The 16,337-nt window shown below is 40.4% G+C and overlaps 1 protein-coding gene across 2 annotated transcripts in view; it reads left to right on the top strand.

Moving 5' to 3' along the window:
* abca3b (ATP-binding cassette, sub-family A (ABC1), member 3b) overlaps nucleotides 1-13,474 on the top strand; it is a 34,945-nt gene extending 21,471 nt beyond the window's left edge. For both annotated transcript variants that reach the window (XM_026164936.1, XM_026164937.1), the window contains exons 12-31: nucleotides 150-279; nucleotides 382-536; nucleotides 921-1,076; nucleotides 1,189-1,399; nucleotides 1,602-1,752; nucleotides 2,355-2,453; nucleotides 4,115-4,313; nucleotides 4,400-4,706; nucleotides 4,791-5,064; nucleotides 6,882-7,086; nucleotides 7,205-7,424; nucleotides 8,477-8,635; nucleotides 8,758-8,930; nucleotides 10,406-10,534; nucleotides 10,651-10,845; nucleotides 10,951-11,138; nucleotides 11,234-11,404; nucleotides 11,501-11,697; nucleotides 12,230-12,303; nucleotides 12,922-13,474. In XM_026164936.1, the coding sequence (XP_026020721.1) occupies nucleotides 150-279; nucleotides 382-536; nucleotides 921-1,076; nucleotides 1,189-1,399; nucleotides 1,602-1,752; nucleotides 2,355-2,453; nucleotides 4,115-4,313; nucleotides 4,400-4,706; nucleotides 4,791-5,064; nucleotides 6,882-7,086; nucleotides 7,205-7,424; nucleotides 8,477-8,635; nucleotides 8,758-8,930; nucleotides 10,406-10,534; nucleotides 10,651-10,845; nucleotides 10,951-11,138; nucleotides 11,234-11,404; nucleotides 11,501-11,697; nucleotides 12,230-12,303; nucleotides 12,922-13,053 (3,525 nt within the window). In that variant the 3' untranslated portion in view covers nucleotides 13,054-13,474. The remainder of the gene's footprint in view (nucleotides 1-149; nucleotides 280-381; nucleotides 537-920; nucleotides 1,077-1,188; nucleotides 1,400-1,601; nucleotides 1,753-2,354; nucleotides 2,454-4,114; nucleotides 4,314-4,399; nucleotides 4,707-4,790; nucleotides 5,065-6,881; nucleotides 7,087-7,204; nucleotides 7,425-8,476; nucleotides 8,636-8,757; nucleotides 8,931-10,405; nucleotides 10,535-10,650; nucleotides 10,846-10,950; nucleotides 11,139-11,233; nucleotides 11,405-11,500; nucleotides 11,698-12,229; nucleotides 12,304-12,921) is intronic.
* The last annotated feature ends 2,863 nt before the right edge of the window (nucleotides 13,475-16,337 follow it).

The following is a 16,337-nucleotide window of genomic DNA, read 5'->3' as shown; positions in this document are numbered from 1 at the left end:
CACTTTAGCGTACGCTGCAGATGCCCCAGTGGAAAAGAAAGGCCACTAATAACTCCACCATAGTACTCAGTGTTACTACTAAAAGGTAAATGGACAAAAAGGTTACGCTTCATGCATTCCATTTCTGCTCATGTCACGCGTTTTAACAGGAATTCAAAGTGGGCAACAAGACACGTCAGGCCGTACGAGACCTTACAGTGAACATGTTCGAAGGACAGATCACAGTCCTGCTAGGACACAATGGTGCTGGGAAGACCACAACATTGTCTATGCTAACAGGTTAGACGCCTAAATGCACATGTAAACAAGCAATAAATACACGCACACACATTAAACATGCCCCCTAAATAAAAAATTTAACTACCTTCCTTCATGTTTCAGGCCTGTTTCCTCCCACCAGCGGCAGGGCTTATATCAGTGGTTACGACATCTGTCAGGACATGGCTCTGATCCGACGCAGCCTGGGACTTTGTCCCCAGCACGATGTATTGTTTGATAACCTTACAGTACAAGAGCACCTGCTGTTCTATGCACAGGTATTTACACACTTATGCACTTTTATGTAAAAATACATCTCTATGTACTACACATCCACTATAGCTTAATGTTTCCACTTGCTGTTATACACATTATAGTACGAGGTGTTCACACTGATTCCATTAAAGTGAGTTTAATTGGTTTTGTTTATTAAAAACATTAAAAGCAGCACAAAGCATGTTTTTATTGTACTTTTATTACCTTTTTTTTTTTTTTTGTCTTTTTCCTCACACAAAAACTTTGTATGAGTTGAGTAGCAAGTGAACTTCTCCATTTTCTGCACTTTCCTGCTGTCTCCCAGCCTCTCAGTTTGTATTAACGTAAATTAGCTGCAGAAAAAACAGATGACAACCTGATCCATTTGTTGTCTACTTTATATCCAGCTGAAAGGCTACTCCAAAGACAAGATTCCAGATGAGGTGGACCGGATAATCCGTATCTTAAACCTCGAGGATAAGCGACATGCTCGTTCCAAGACCCTCTCTGGTGGCATGAAGAGAAAACTTTCTATTGGGATTGCTCTCATTGGAGACTCCAAGGTCTGGAATTAAAAAAACAACAACAACCAAAGAACATTAGAGTCATTTGAGTAAAATGTGTAAGTATGGGCGGACTACTGCAAACCTTCTTTTCCTTTCTGCCCATCTGCAGGTTGTCATGTTAGATGAGCCCACATCAGGTATGGATCCATCAGCACGACGTGGCACCTGGGACCTTCTGCAAGGGGAGAAACGCGGCCGCACCATCCTGCTCACCACACACTTTATGGACGAGGCTGACCTGCTCGGTGATCGAATTGCCATCATGGCAGGAGGAGAGCTGCAGTGCTGCGGCTCACCACTCTTTCTCAAGAATAAATATGGTTAGTGAAAGCATACTGTACTCTCAGATGGATTCTTGAAAGGCAGTTTTTCTTTCCTAGACTAGCGGTGGTATTACAAAAGCATGCATTGAAATTTTGCTGTTTTGTTTCAACAGAAATACTGCACGTGGACCAACTCACATGCAGTTTAACTATTCTTGGGACTGATTCTGTAAATGTCTTATGTAATATTTTTAACCAGGTGCTGGATACCACATGGTGATCGTCAAGGATGCTCTTTGTAACGTGTCCGAGATCACCCGCCTTGTTCACATGTATGTTCCCAATGCCACTCTGGAGAGCAGCGCTGGAGCTGAGCTCTCTTATATTCTTCCCAAAGAAAGCACCAGCAGGTGAGCATTGATCATACGCACAAAAACACAGCGTGCGGACTGACCTCTTTGTAAGAAAGACAACAGGCTAGAAGTCACACCGGGTGAAATGAACAACTACTATTAGACTGAAAAAACTGAAAGACTCGGGGTTAGACATACAGGGACATTGGAGTTATTTCATTCAAGTATACAAAGAAAAACAGCAACTGAATAATAAAATAGTCATATAATAAAAGATGTAATAAACTGTAGTATTTTAACACATTATGCGCAATAAAATGTAGTTATTTAGGAAATTGTTCTGCTCTCACATGTCTTTTTATTGCAGACGATTATGTATGTATGGGGAAGGAAAAGAACAAAGAAAAAATGGAGTGAGGGAAAAGCATGGAAATATTACTTTGAACTGTTAGAAATGGGTCAACAGATTATACAATACCACAAATTGAATCAGTGAATGTATTTAATAACTCAAGCCAGCTTTTCATTAAAAATGTAACTCATTTTCACTTGACTACTGGTGACATGATTATATTAAATAAAGGTAGCAGCAATTTTGGCTCTGTGTTTTGTTTTGTTTTTTTAATTTTATAATCAAACTCTTTGTTGCTTTCTATCAGGTTTGAATTGCTGTTTGCTGAGCTGGAGATGAACAGAGAGGAGCTGGGCATCGCCAGCTATGGCGCTTCAGTAACTACTATGGAAGAGGTTTTCCTCAGGTAGGAAATATAGGACAAGTGACAGTTTTTCTCTCCCTTAAAGTCATTTTTCTCTCGGGTATCACAGAAAATTAGTCTCTGATCTGTAAAAATACCATTTTTGTAAAATTAAAAGCTTTAAAATGACGGATCACAAAGGCAATAAAATATTTTCTGGGGAGAATTTTAGTGAAGATGGGGATAAAACTGGTTCAGAGCGTACTTAAGTAGTAGGTTTAATTAAGTTCAACTGACTCTGATCACATGGGGGACATTATGTTTGCTATCAAATGTTTGCTCTAAAGTCTATGAAGATTCAGTGAATTTTGGAGAAGGAAGTGGTTTTCTTCCGGACGTTTTCAACAGTAGGAGTTGAGCCTGCACAGAAAAAATGAATGCTATCAGAACCTCCTTCCACAACACACTGCTCCTTCCCTGTCATCAGCTTCCAATGTAATCTAAAACAGGGTATGCTGTTGCAAAAATGGGTTAAAGGACACTATGGATCGAAGCGTGACAATGATATTTCTCTATATAGTGTCGTCATCAGTCAGGTATCACTTGGAGCCAAACGGTGTGCAGACCTTTCCTCCTTCTTTTACGTAACGTAAGATAGTGTTACATTCACAAGCAGTAGTGTAAGACTAAATGTCTTCTAGTATATAAAACAGTATGGACGTGATAGAAAAGGTTATAGTTGCTTCTAGTCGTAGGTATAGGGTGTTCAGTGCCTGAATCTTTTACGCTTTACTGAAAATCGTTTTTGGAATTTGTGGAACTTTAGACGCCACCTTTGATAGAAATAAAATATAAAAAAATTTGCTTGCAAACTCAACTCTTCCTGATCCACTGCAGTCCCAGCCGCCTTATTCAGTTATTTTTTTCTTCCCCTTGGATTTAATATGCGTATCTGTGGCAACGATCACAAGACCGCATCCACTGCGGAAGGCTTACGCTGTGCTACTTCAGCTGGCACGAGTTTAACATTTGTATTTGCTGCTGTTCAGGCCTCATTATTTATGATTCATACTGAGAATCCAGCAGCGTGTTCTGGCCATTGACACGTTGCACCAAAGAAAAGCTGCTGTTGGAGCGTTTGGTCGTTTAGCTTCTTTCGTTCATTCATATTTTACAGCCGAGTGTAATAACTCCATTACACAATGCTGCCAATTAATTATTATCAAACTATAATTATTCACAACAAATAAATCACCTTTTAATAGTGTTTTCCTGAGATTTTGTTGCTAATTTGTTATTGAGTTGGTGTTGAGTTGAAAAGCTTTAAAATGTAACTTCTGTGTTTTTTCTTTTTTTTTCTTACTTGTGAAAGTACATTTCACAGATAAGTGGCATATTAAGAATATAAAACTAAACTGCACGCTCACAAAGGCACTCTGTGAGCCTCTCATTGATTATTGAATTATAAATAGGCCCAGAAATATTTTTTCCCTGCTGTCTTCACCGCACTGTGCTGAAATGAATTAAAATGTTACAGATTGAATAGATTCTTCTCTCCTCATACATGTTTCTATCATAAACAGTTGATATTTAATGTTAAACTATCTAAACTATCTAAATTTTATTTTTATTTTTTGTGTCAGCTATAAAACCAATGGTGTTTTGTTTTGTTTTTTCTTTGTTTTTTTTTCAGTGGATAAAATGAGATTTATTTGTGTTTCCAGAGTTGGAAAGCTGGTGGACTCTAGTTTGGATATCCAGGCGATCCAGCTGCCAGCCCTGCAGTACCAACATGAGAGACGCTCTCATGACTGGACCATGGATGATGCCAGCAGCATCAGCGGCTTGACTGATGTCACTGACTTCACAGACAGCGGCACACTCATCTCAGAAGACTGCTCCAACATTAAGCTGAACACCGGGGTAAGACAGAGGAATAAAAGCGATGCTCAGCGTCTTTTTAGCGAATTTGCTCTGTTGATTGAAGCTCCCATTTTCTCCTGTAACAGGTCAGACTACACCTGCAGCAGTTCTATGCCATGTTCCTAAAGAGGGCGCTGTACAGCTGGAGAAACTGGAAGGTGATGGTGGCTCAGTTCCTGGTCCCTCTTGTCTTCACTGTTGTGGCTTTATTTGTGGCACGCACCCTTCCCAGTCATAATGATGCTCCGAAACTGAGTCTGGGACTCAGTCGCTATGGTCCCACCAGGGTTCCCGTTTCTCTGCAGTCTGGGGCAGGACCCCTGGCTTCTGCCTGGGCAAGCGTATACGGTTCCCAGCTCTCTGCCCAGCTTGGCGAACTTACCAATGCTACTGGTAAGCGTAACGAGGAGGACAAATGCTTGGTGTTGCTGCTCACTTTTGGTATTTACTGATCGTAAGCCTTCGTTCTCCCTGTAGACTTCAACGATTACATCCTAACTCAGGCGGACGAAGAAGGAGGCAGCTTTAACGAGCACTGCGTGGTGGGCGCTGTTTTTCGAGGTAGCAGCAACCACTTTGCAGAAGCTACAGCCTACTTTAACAACGAGGGCTACCACACACCTGCCACAGCACTCATGATGGTGGACAATGCCCTGTTCAAACTTCTAGCAGGGCCGAATGCTTCCATCCAGGCAGGCAATTATCCCATGCCACGCAACCTGTCTGAGAGTGCTCAGAACCAGCTCTCAGAGTGAGTAGAGAAAGGATGGGGTAGTATTTGCTAGCAGTGGGAATCAGCAGATATCCCATGATGCGATATTATCACAATACTTCCTTTAGGATTCAATATTATTGTGATTTCTAATATTTTGTTAATCCGAAGCATCACAATAACACATATTGCGATTTTTCACATTTTTTTTTCAACTGCAGATTAAGATAAAAAAAGTTCAACTTTTGACGATATCTGAAGTCAGTCTTCCATCAGTGTTTGATTTGGTCATTACATGCACTCTGTTTCTATTAATACAGCAATTAACTGTCATAAATTGTTGAATATCACATATCTGTTGCTGTATACATAGACAGGAATTCCCATTTAACTATTATAGTTGTGCTTCAGCAAGTCTAATGAGTCGAGTCCCCTCGAGTTGTGCTTATTGACAAAGATGGCAACACGCTGGCAATCTGTTTGCAGATTTAGAACGATTATTCGCAACACTTCGACAATCTCCCTGAGAGTGAACGCAGTCAGTCCAAGTCAGACTGCAGTAATTTTGCCTCCTGCCACAGGCGACCTGTACAATCACGAGTGAACAGCTAAAGGCAACCATTTAGTCGCCACAATTTGCAATCGATCACAAAATGTGAAAAACAAAAAAACTATATAATCACCACGCAGCCACCATTTTTCTTCTTTTTTTGGAGATGCAAGGAGGTTGTTTTCCTATTTTGACTTGTGGAACTGAGCCGTTAGCTGGCTCTGAATTAGGACGTAGTGTTGGCTGGTTTTTCAGTTGAGCCAGTTTAATGTTTCCTCTGCTCTGGATGTTGGTGCATGAGATGAACCTTGTTGTTCATAGTATTTTAATTTGATTTTTTTAATTAAAAATTTTCAATTCTATGCTGGATCAGTTGAGACTGAGCCTAGTATTTGCTCAGTCTCAAAAACTTCAAACATTCAGACTAATTAATAGAAGTTAGTTTAAGAGCACAGTTCCAAGCAACTTAAAAATCACAGAAATTAAACAGATAGAAGTTAGATTTTCTCAATTTAGTCATTTTTGTATGTGATGCGTACACCTAGGGCTTTCCTTGAATCAGAATTTTAGATTTTTCTAAAAACAACAACAAAAAAAACAATCAGCACATGTGTACTCCTGTTCAAATGAAGCTCTTTCCTTTCACGCAAAGAAGGTGTGAGTGAGTAAACAGCTGAAACCAATTCACAGCACTTCCCAGTATGAAGTAACTAACATCTCTCCTCTCCAGCTTCAGTTTTCTCGTGTTTGATGTTGCAGGATGGTTGCTCTACAATATTTTTAATTTCACTGTCACGAGGCTCAAACATTCAAAGTGTTGCTGTGTTTTTTCTCTAGTCGAGCTCATTAATACCCTTTACTGTTTGGAAAATAACCCTGCAGTGATGAGGGTGAGCCAAAGTGACACATCATTGTTACATGAAGCAGATTTGCTTCCTTTCTTTTAGGGTGACTAAACCCATGTGTAGCTGAAAACCTTGGGTGTTTTTTTCACTGTGGACTTAGAAAAAATGATCTCTCCACTGCTTGTCCACCTACAGCAAATGAGGCAAACACAGACAGTGGAACATTTTGCTGCTGGGTATCATCCCTAAAGTGTTGGTAGAGACCAACACACCACCACACCAGTCTTAACAGGGTTAAGATTTCTGGTTTCTGAAATATAAATCAGGCATTTAAATTGTATTCAAGTTATGTTATAGCAGTAAGACTTGGGACATAGAAAGACGCCCTGTCTGCAACCTTTTCCCACCTCTTTTCCATCTTGTGGTGTAATCATCGCACTCTTTCATTCCATTTTATGTAGGAGTAAGACAGGGTTTGCCATTGCTATCAACCTGATGTATGGGATGGCCTCCCTGTCCAGCACTTTTGCCCTGCTGCTTGTAACAGAGTCCTCCATCAAGTCCAAGCATGTGCAGCAGGTCAGCGGCGTCTACCTGGCAAACTTCTGGTTTTCAGCCCTGCTTTGGGACCTGGTCAACTTCCTGCTGCCTTGTCTCCTCATGCTGGTCAGTATGACATCTGTTACTACTGCAATACTCAGACAGGATAATAAGGCAGATTGATTGGTTTCAATATAGGGTTTTGTGAATCTGTTGTATGCATATATGTGTATATTTCTTTCAGGTGGTGTTCCAGGCTTTTGGAATCAGTGCTTTTCTAGAGGACAACCACCTTATAGATGTGTTGTTGTTACTTCTGCTGTACGGCTGGGCTGTGGTGCCTCTTATGTACCTGCTCAGCTTCCTCTTCTCCACTGCTGCTACTGCATATACGCGCCTCACCATCTTCAACATGATCTCAGGCACTGCTACCTTTCTGGCTGTCACCATCTTGACGATCCCAGGTGAGAGCGGTTATGGATGGTCACCAGTCAAAATACGACAGCCCCTCTTTTTCATACTGCTAGTTGTTTTTTAGGTACACTTGTTTACAAATGAGCAAATTTTAAATTAGCCAATCACATGGCAGCAACTCAGTTCATTTAGACATTCAGACACATATTCAAGGCGACCTGCTAAAGTTAAAAACAAGTATCATAACAGGGACGAAAGGTGATTTAAGTGACTGAATGTGGCATTGATGTTGGTGACAGACAGACTGCTACATCAGCAGAAGACCACATCTGGTGCCACTGTTATGAAGAGGAAAGTCAGGGTGTAGTTCACACGGGCTCACCAAAATTAGACAATAGCAGATTAGAAAAACATTGCCTGGCCTGATGAGTCCCATTTTCTGCTATAACCTTCAGTGTGTTGGGTTTAAAATTCAGAGTAAACATGAAAGGATGGATCCTTCCAGCCTTGTATCAACGGTTCAGGCTGCTGGTGATGTAATGAAGTGGAGGATATTTTATTGCTCCACTTAGCATCAACTGAGCATCATTTAAACACCACAGCCTGCCTGAGGACTGTTGGTGACCATGTCCATCAATTTATGACCACAGTGTTGGCTGCTAGCAAGGTGTACCTATTAAAGTGACCAGAGCTTTTACGGCTCAATATTTTTTCCATTAACAAACTCAATATTTTTAATAAACTCAGACCAGCAGTATGTAATGTGCCAACTTCATGTATTTAAAAAATCACTTAGTCCTTCTTTTTGGCATTAGGGCTCATCTCCCAGCAGCAGTGCTTCTGGCTTGGCTCTGTCCTTCACTGAATACAATAGACAGTATAAGTATGTGTGGGAAGTCAGTGAAGAATCATGTTTTATTACCTCCTACTGGTAAACTGGATTAACTTTGTGAAAAGGAGTGGGTTTGTGAGACGTACTTGTGATGAGAACCCTGGATCTCTACACACTCGTTTAGGTCCTCGTGGGGAAAAAAGATGAAGAATGCTTAAAAAATAAATCCATCCCGTTAAATATATTTTTATTATAATATTTCCTGTCTAGAGTTGGAGTTGCAGCACATGTCACACTTGCTGGATAAGGTGTTCCTGATCTTCCCAAACTACTGCCTGGGAATGTCCTTCAGCCAGTTCTACCAGAACTATGAATATATCTCGTTTTGCACCTCCAGTTTTATGACTGAATTAATCTGCAAGCAATATAGTAAGTACTGCCTAAAAGATTAATCGCTTGATTTTTATTCTTAAAAGTTATTTTATTTGTGCCGCGAGTACAGAAGTTTACTTGTGAAGTGCAGAGGTAACCTGGTGATTCTCTGTTTGTAGACATCACATACCAGCGAAACTACTTCTCAATGTCAGAGCCTGGGGTGGGACGATTTCTCGTGGCCTTCTCCGTGCAGGGTGTGGTCTTCATCATTCTGCTGTTTGTCATCGAGCTGCAGTGCATCCACACTCTCTGGAGACTTTTCACCTCACTGTTCAGGAGGAGCAAAAAGGTAGATGAATTAAGAGGGTGCTTAAAAAGACTAAAATATTTCTTCATGGTTAATTTGCAAACATTTCTGCTACTAGTGTGGTCTATATTATGTTGCATTTGAAATGCGGTCAGTTTGAATTGTGTTTTTTATTTTTTCCAAGGGAACAGTTTTGAGTCTTGGAGGAATTAAATATTGATTAGTATATTAATCTGCTTCACCAGAATAGATACCCTTGAGGCACTTGGTAGTTCTAAAATGGATTACCACCTCTGCATTCATCCTCACAAGGACATAATATTTGGAGCTGTAAAATCCATGCAAAGCTGAACAGTTGGACTTTAGGGATTATTTGACATTGAAAAATTGCATATGAAATTATCATTTGTGTTGCTAATTTAAGAAAACACCTCAGAGCTAAAACTAGAAGTAAAAGTGATTAGGTGATTGTAAGAAAAAAGATTTATTTCATTTGTGAAACAGTCACAATCTCGGTCATTTTCTCTTTTCTCGTGTTGAAGATTAACTGATCTTTCTTTGCAGTGGAAGGCTGTAAACTCTGGTGTCAGGCTGGTCGGACACAAAAGGCTTTTGAAAGATGTCATGTTTGAGTATACGGGTCAGGGTTATGACTAATGATCGCAGAAAACATTCTATTTTTAATATTTAGTGCTTACGTTTGAATTTGTGAAGTGGTGCGCATGCGGAATTTCTCAAGGGTGCACTGTGACACTATGCATGGCTATTGTGGTGGTCCATGGAGATAATATTATTAGTATTGGGTGCAGCTGAGGCTCAGAAGAGAGAGCGTGACCTTTACTAATTAGAAGTTTGGTAGTTTGATACATGGCTCCTCCAACCTACCTGAAAAAGAATCCTTGGGCCAGATATTGAAAGGGCCTACGCATAGACAAAGCCACGTGAATGAAGCTTGTTGTAAGAAAGCACTGACTGTGCTCAAATTGCCATATTTACGCTGCTACAATGATAAATGCATATATTAATTATGGCCACTATGGGTTTTTGCTCATACTGATCATCTATAGCTTCAGACTGCTTTAAATGCTCAGTTTCAGATTGTTTTTAGGTCACTCAGCTAAAGGTCAGATTAAACCATGGCGAGGTGTCCATTGTCCATCTCTCTTATAATGCCAGTATTTTATTAATGGGCATGTTATTCTGAAGGTCCAGCTCTAAAATGATTGTTTTGTTGTGTTTCCCACAGACCCACTCATGTCAGCGATGCACACTGCAAAGACAGCTGCACAATGTTTCCTAAAATAGCTACTTACCAAATCCTAAGACCCTATATGCTCTTTTTAAGGGAATCAGTTGAAACATGTTTCTGCAGTGTAACTGACCTAAAACGGACTTGTCTTATCCAAAATGGCACATAGAAAGCTATTTCACATAGAAACTGTGTGCATAGAAATGCAATTATCTGATCCCTTTTAATATCAGGTGGATATCATGTCATTTTTTGGTGTGTTTTTTAGGTACCCATGGCAACAGCACTGCTCCCAGAGGACCGAGATGTTGCCGATGAGAGGAAGCGGGTTCTGGAGTGCCAGCCGATAGTAGAGTCTATGGTTGGTAGCCCCCTCATTCTGCAGGAGCTCAGCAAAGTAAGTGGCTTAGCTGTATTTTGCTTATTTGCAAAGGTCTTGACTTATTTTTTAAATACTTGGACTGAGTGTCCCAATTTTGAAATACATGTAAAACTGTTATCTCCTCTTCACAGGTGTACAGCAGCGGGGAGAGTCTCCTGGCTGTGGACAGGCTGTCTCTCGCTGTAGGAAAAGGGGAGTGTTTCGGCCTGCTGGGCTTCAATGGAGCAGGAAAGACCACGACTTTCAAGATGTTGACAGGCGATGAGAGCGTCACGTCTGGAGATGCCTTCATTGATGGATACAGCATCCGGAGAGACATTAAGAAGGTAAGAGGGAGGGAGATGGGAGAATCCACAAAGTCTAGAGTGGCGAACTACACTGCTTTCAACACACACAAATATTTAAAAAGAAGATTTATCTCTGTATAACAGGTGCAGCAGCGCATAGGGTACTGTCCTCAGTTTGATGCAGTATTGGACCACATGACAGGAAGAGAAACTCTGAGTATGTACGCCCGGCTCAGAGGAATCCCAGAGAAGTACGTGTCTGGCTGCGTGGAGAATGTCCTGCGCTCGCTGCTGTTGGAGCCTCATGCTGATAAACTGGTCCGCAGCTACAGGTAGGTAGCTCTTTGGTGGAGGGAGGATACACATGTTATCCTGAAGAATGCTTGAAAAAGTTTTTCTAATAATGTGGCGTAATGCACATATGCAGCGGCGGTAATAAGCGGAAGCTGAGCGCAGGAATGGCTCTGATTGGTGGGCCTCCTGTCATCTTCCTCGATGAACCTTCGACTGGGATGGACCCCGTTGCCAGGAGGCTGCTGTGGGACGCTGTTACACGCACACGGGAGTCTGGCAAGGCTATAATCATCACTTCTCATAGGTACATGCTAAAGAATATGGTAGATAGCAGCTGATTTGCTCCATCTAGTTAAGCTTACACCTACCTAACTTTCCCACCGATATGTTCGTTCATCAGTATGGAGGAGTGTGAGGCCCTGTGCACCAGGCTGGCAGTGATGGTCAACGGTCAGTTCAAGTGCCTCGGGAGTCCCCAACATCTAAAGAGCAAGTTTGGCAGTGGCTACACGCTGCTGGCTAAAGTCCATGTAGAAGCTGAACTGGAGCACAGCGACCTGCTGCTATTTAAAGACTTCATTGAAAGCACCTTCCCAGGTCAGAGCCTCGTGATAGAAGAGTTGTTTCAATATTTCTAAATCTAACTATAAATACTTCTCATAAAAAATGTGAGTTACTAGAAGTAAGTTCTCAGGGATTGAAAATACCAAGATCATAAATAATTATATATATCTTAAGCTTCAAGCATGGCATTGCATGTTGAGGAAATTCTACCTGTTGTGGCTGTTTGCTGCCACTTGGTGGTGTTATGACTATATCCAATAACAAAAATGTATGCTACTCTTTCTCAAAAGACAGACGCCATAATATCCAAAGACCTTACTCTTAATAAACTATACAATGAAGTTCCTTTTCTTCGTGGTGAAGCCTTTTAAATCCTTTTAATGAGTCTGTATTTGACCAATGCGGTCAAACCGAAATATTCCAAAAGGGTAAACAACACACAAGCGGCACATTTACAGTTTACTGAAACACTCAAGTGGGACGATAAGCTCATCAGATTAAGCTATTATTTTCAAAGTAAAAGAATAACAAAGCAAATGTAACTGTCAGTTTTCTTCCACAACAGGAAGTCAGCTCAAGGATGAACACCAGGGAATGGTGCATTACCATTTGACTGACAAAACACTAACCTGGGCACAGGTACAGTTACTTTTGATCTTTTACCCAGCATCTGTTTGTCTATACTTTAATTGATCGTATTATGTTCTATTTTCTTACGTTTACCCCTGACCTATCCCTGGATAAGTGAAAAAAAGATGAATGCACAAATGATGGAAATTATATTTATTTTTGTCCTTTTTTTTTTTTTTTAAATTATTGTTTTTAGTCATCTGTGAGTCAACTTTGAAGTAGATCGCTCACAAATAAAAAAATAAGTCCCTGCACTTGTGCTGTGTTATATCTCCCTCTATTGGACAAAATAGTAACTACATTGTTTAAGTCAGTTTTTTCTAGTCCTCTTGTAACTTGATCAAGGTTTCAACTTGACATTTTCCACGTCTTGATTGCCGTGTTTTAATTTTAAAGTCTGTATTCATATCATAACTTTAACATACAAACTTGCTGTGATACATGGTGCACAAAATGCCTTGGAAAATACTGAAAAACAAAAAAATGTATATATAAAAGCTAACCGGTATTTGGATGTGCATGAAAAAGTAGATTTCTTTTTTTTTGTCTGCTTAACTGTGTGCAAATTAAAGGTATTAAATGTGATCTTCACTTTTCCATGTCCTCTCTTTCTCAACTCCCATCTAGGTGTTTGGCACTTTGGAGGCAGCCAAAGAGAAATACCACATTGAAGACTACTGCGTGAGTCAGATATCACTGGAGCAGGTGTTCCTTAGCTTTGCCCAGTTTCAGCACTGCACACAGAGCGAGAGGAACTAGGTGAAGAATCTGTCCATCCCATCGCCCATTTCCTACACTACGTGCACACGGCCCTTACGCAGGGACTTGCCTCGGTTACATCGCCAGGCGTGGAGAGGAGAACACAGTTCATCTCCAGCGCCGTTTTTAAACCTTGAACACGAACACACACTCTGCGGGTCAGTGGCAAACACCAACTTCAGCGTTTCTTTTATTGTATCACCCGGATGTGTCTTTCTTTGGTCACTCATGCCATTTGCTGTTGTTTAAAAGTAGAAGAACTGATTCTGATTACGACACGATTACACTGACTCTTTTTAGCGAGGTCAAACAAAGAAAACTGCATCACTCAATAGATACTACCACTACTATGAAATGTGTGTGACAGGGATTATTTGTGTGTTTTAATTGAGTGTACAGTCTGTCATTTTGTTATTTATGATTTTTATTACTTTTTGTGTGTGTTCAAAAATGTGTGCTTTATTTCGGTGACTGTCAATCATTGCAAGAGAACGGACCACTCCAGTTGATTTTATTGTGTAACTGTCGCACACCTTTGAGCCCTATCTAACAAATGAGGGTTCCTGTTTCTTTATGTCGCCCTTATGAAGAAGGACTGTTTTTGTTTTTTTCCTTAAGAGCCTCTTAATGTTGTTGCCAGATGTACATAATGCGATGTGTTCATGGTACTAAAACCATTTACTCATTTAAAGCCTGTTTTGGAATCATTAATGGATGCATGCCTAAAATAGGACTTGCAAAATGCACGAAACTGGGAGAGCAGAGAGCTGCTAGTGAACAATAGAAGGCCGTCCAGACTGAGGATTAATCCACAGGGTACATTTAGTCTCTTCTTAGAGCATTTACTACATCTCAATTTTCAGCTCCTGTTAGGTAACTATTCAGTTTTCTGCCCAACAAAAGTACAGGAACAGTGTGTTACTATGTGGATATCAGCTTCAGTGCTTACGTCGAAGCTGTTTATAAAAAAAGAAAAAACCCACAAAGTGACGCTGGAGATTTTACTCGTGCCATTGTTCTGGTGAAACTCAAAGTCTTTCAATTAAAATTGGCCTAGAACACCGAGACTGCAATGACCTTTTATTGTTTTTTTCCATCAGCTGTGCAATTCACATGCTGCACCTGTGCATGTGTAAAGACAGCGACAGATAAAATGGGAGCCCACTTCCTGGATTCATCCCAGAGTCTGCAAAACAGATTGAAGACTTTTAATGTCTCCAAAAACGAATTCTTACTCAGTATCCTGCTGTTGCAATCTGGGATAACCACACCGAGTCCTTTACTTGACATTGCTGTCCTCAAAGAAACACTTCCGAGAAATGAAATGAATGTATACCGTCTTACACACAAAAAGCTCTCTGACAGCTGTATTAACAGCTTGATATATCCGCAGTGCTTTCTTTATGCTAAACAAGAAACTGATATTCCTAAAAACCCCACAGATGTGTTGCTTAGAGGTTTTCAAAGGTTTTTACATTATAATTTCTGTGTATTTGCACAAATCCTCTTTCATTATGTGTGTGACTTGAAATAACAGCATTGTTAGACAAGTAGAAAAATGATAAACATTTAAAAGGTTTGCGCTGCTGATATTGAAGAATGTTTAACGCTGAAATGTGGTGTATCAAATTTAAAAAGGGAATTTACATCATTGTAATTGTGTACTGTACTGTACCATGCCATGGGACTGACTTTGTCAACTCTAAATGTATCGCTACTCTTTTTAAATTAAATAATGCTCTATGCAAAAGGATGCAAAGCCCAGTGTGGGATCCTGTTTTTATATTTCAGTTTGTTCAGCATTTGTCCTGAATGGTTTTGCCACCAGAGGTAAGTGGTGAAGGGTTTTGAGTTTTTGTTGTTGACCTCTTCCTGGATTAACCACACTGTGACAGACAAGGATGGGCAACCACATCATCCCCAGAAAGCTAACTCTCCCTTTAGGCCCCACAAAAAACCCCAAAACAAAATGCACACAAAACAAATGTATGTTAGAAATGGGTTTATGTAAATCTAAGCCAACCTAAAGCTGGACATCATGGCATACCTGCACAGAGAAGCAGGAGAACTGAGGTAGGCTAGAGTGAGAGAGTAGATAGCACCAGGTGTTCGAGTGTTTTACGATGCCCAACACCACTGGAGGAGAGCAGCGACAGACCAGTAGGAATGTAATCGAGTATTCATGAAGTACTTTAAGTATTTTCTTTTTTTTTTTTTTTAAATCTTATGCTACTTCAAGCTTTTACGCTACTATGTTTTGCTCTTTGTTCCATTTATTTTGAAGTTTTTATTTATTTTTTATTCTTTTTAGATTAATTGCATTGTTATAACTCAAACTACCCAACAATATATAACTAATTAAAATTATTAAAGACCACAGGGCTACACATGAGCCTGAAAATGATGCCTATTGTTTTCTGTGTTGATTTTATTTCCGATTACGTATTCTCATTCTTGCTCACCCTGTTCCATCCCATTTCAGAAATCCTGGAAATACTCCTTCCCTGCTACATTTATAATTTAATGTTTGCACATCCTGATGTCCAGCAGCCTGTTTGGAGAGTCACGTGACAATCCTCATAGGGGAATGAATATATATATATGCAGCATAATTTGGATAATGGAGACCACTGTAAGGTCCTTCTTTAGTTTCCAAGTAAGCATTTTGACCTCCACCAGGTTAGTCTTCTGGAGCCTTTAGTGACCATATTTGTATGAGCCTCATTAACAAGCTGCCACCCATGAACTGTTTGGATGTATCTGCTACTTACTTATTGTTATGCGACAAACTAATTAAATATTAGAATTCCACTCCCCAAACTTAGATCAGAATCAGAATCAGCATACTTTATTAATCCCAAAGGAAGGATGAGCTGTATCACACAGCAAGCGATATATTTTTTTAAATCAGATAACTGTGTTAAAATGTTCCAAAAGCCACCATGAGCATAAACAAGGTGGAGCCCCAGGGGACAGAGGTGGCGCCTAACAGACCTCAATCTTCTACATGTCTCTGTGTGATAAATAGCAACCCGGTAACTGAAACATTGCTGACCCTAAAAAAACATAGCTGTGGCTTTTTGAAGGGTGAGACAGCTCTCACTTGCTCTGGCAAAACAAGTTCCTGTAATTAAATCACTGGGGGAGTTACCTAATGCACAGATGAGATATGCATCTCAGGGGCGGGAACATGGATGCTAAACCTATCATGGGAGTCCCTACAAGGAAGCTCTAGCAGTTTTCACATAAGTAACACAGAGAAAAACCACTGACACCAGACGGAG

The sequence above is a fragment of the Astatotilapia calliptera genome, chromosome 4 (assembly GCF_900246225.1).
Source record: "Astatotilapia calliptera chromosome 4, fAstCal1.2, whole genome shotgun sequence".
Classification (NCBI taxonomy): domain Eukaryota; kingdom Metazoa; phylum Chordata; class Actinopteri; order Cichliformes; family Cichlidae; genus Astatotilapia; species Astatotilapia calliptera.
The sequence above is the reverse complement of the archived record's forward strand: the minus strand, read 5'-3'. Positions and strand labels throughout refer to the sequence as shown.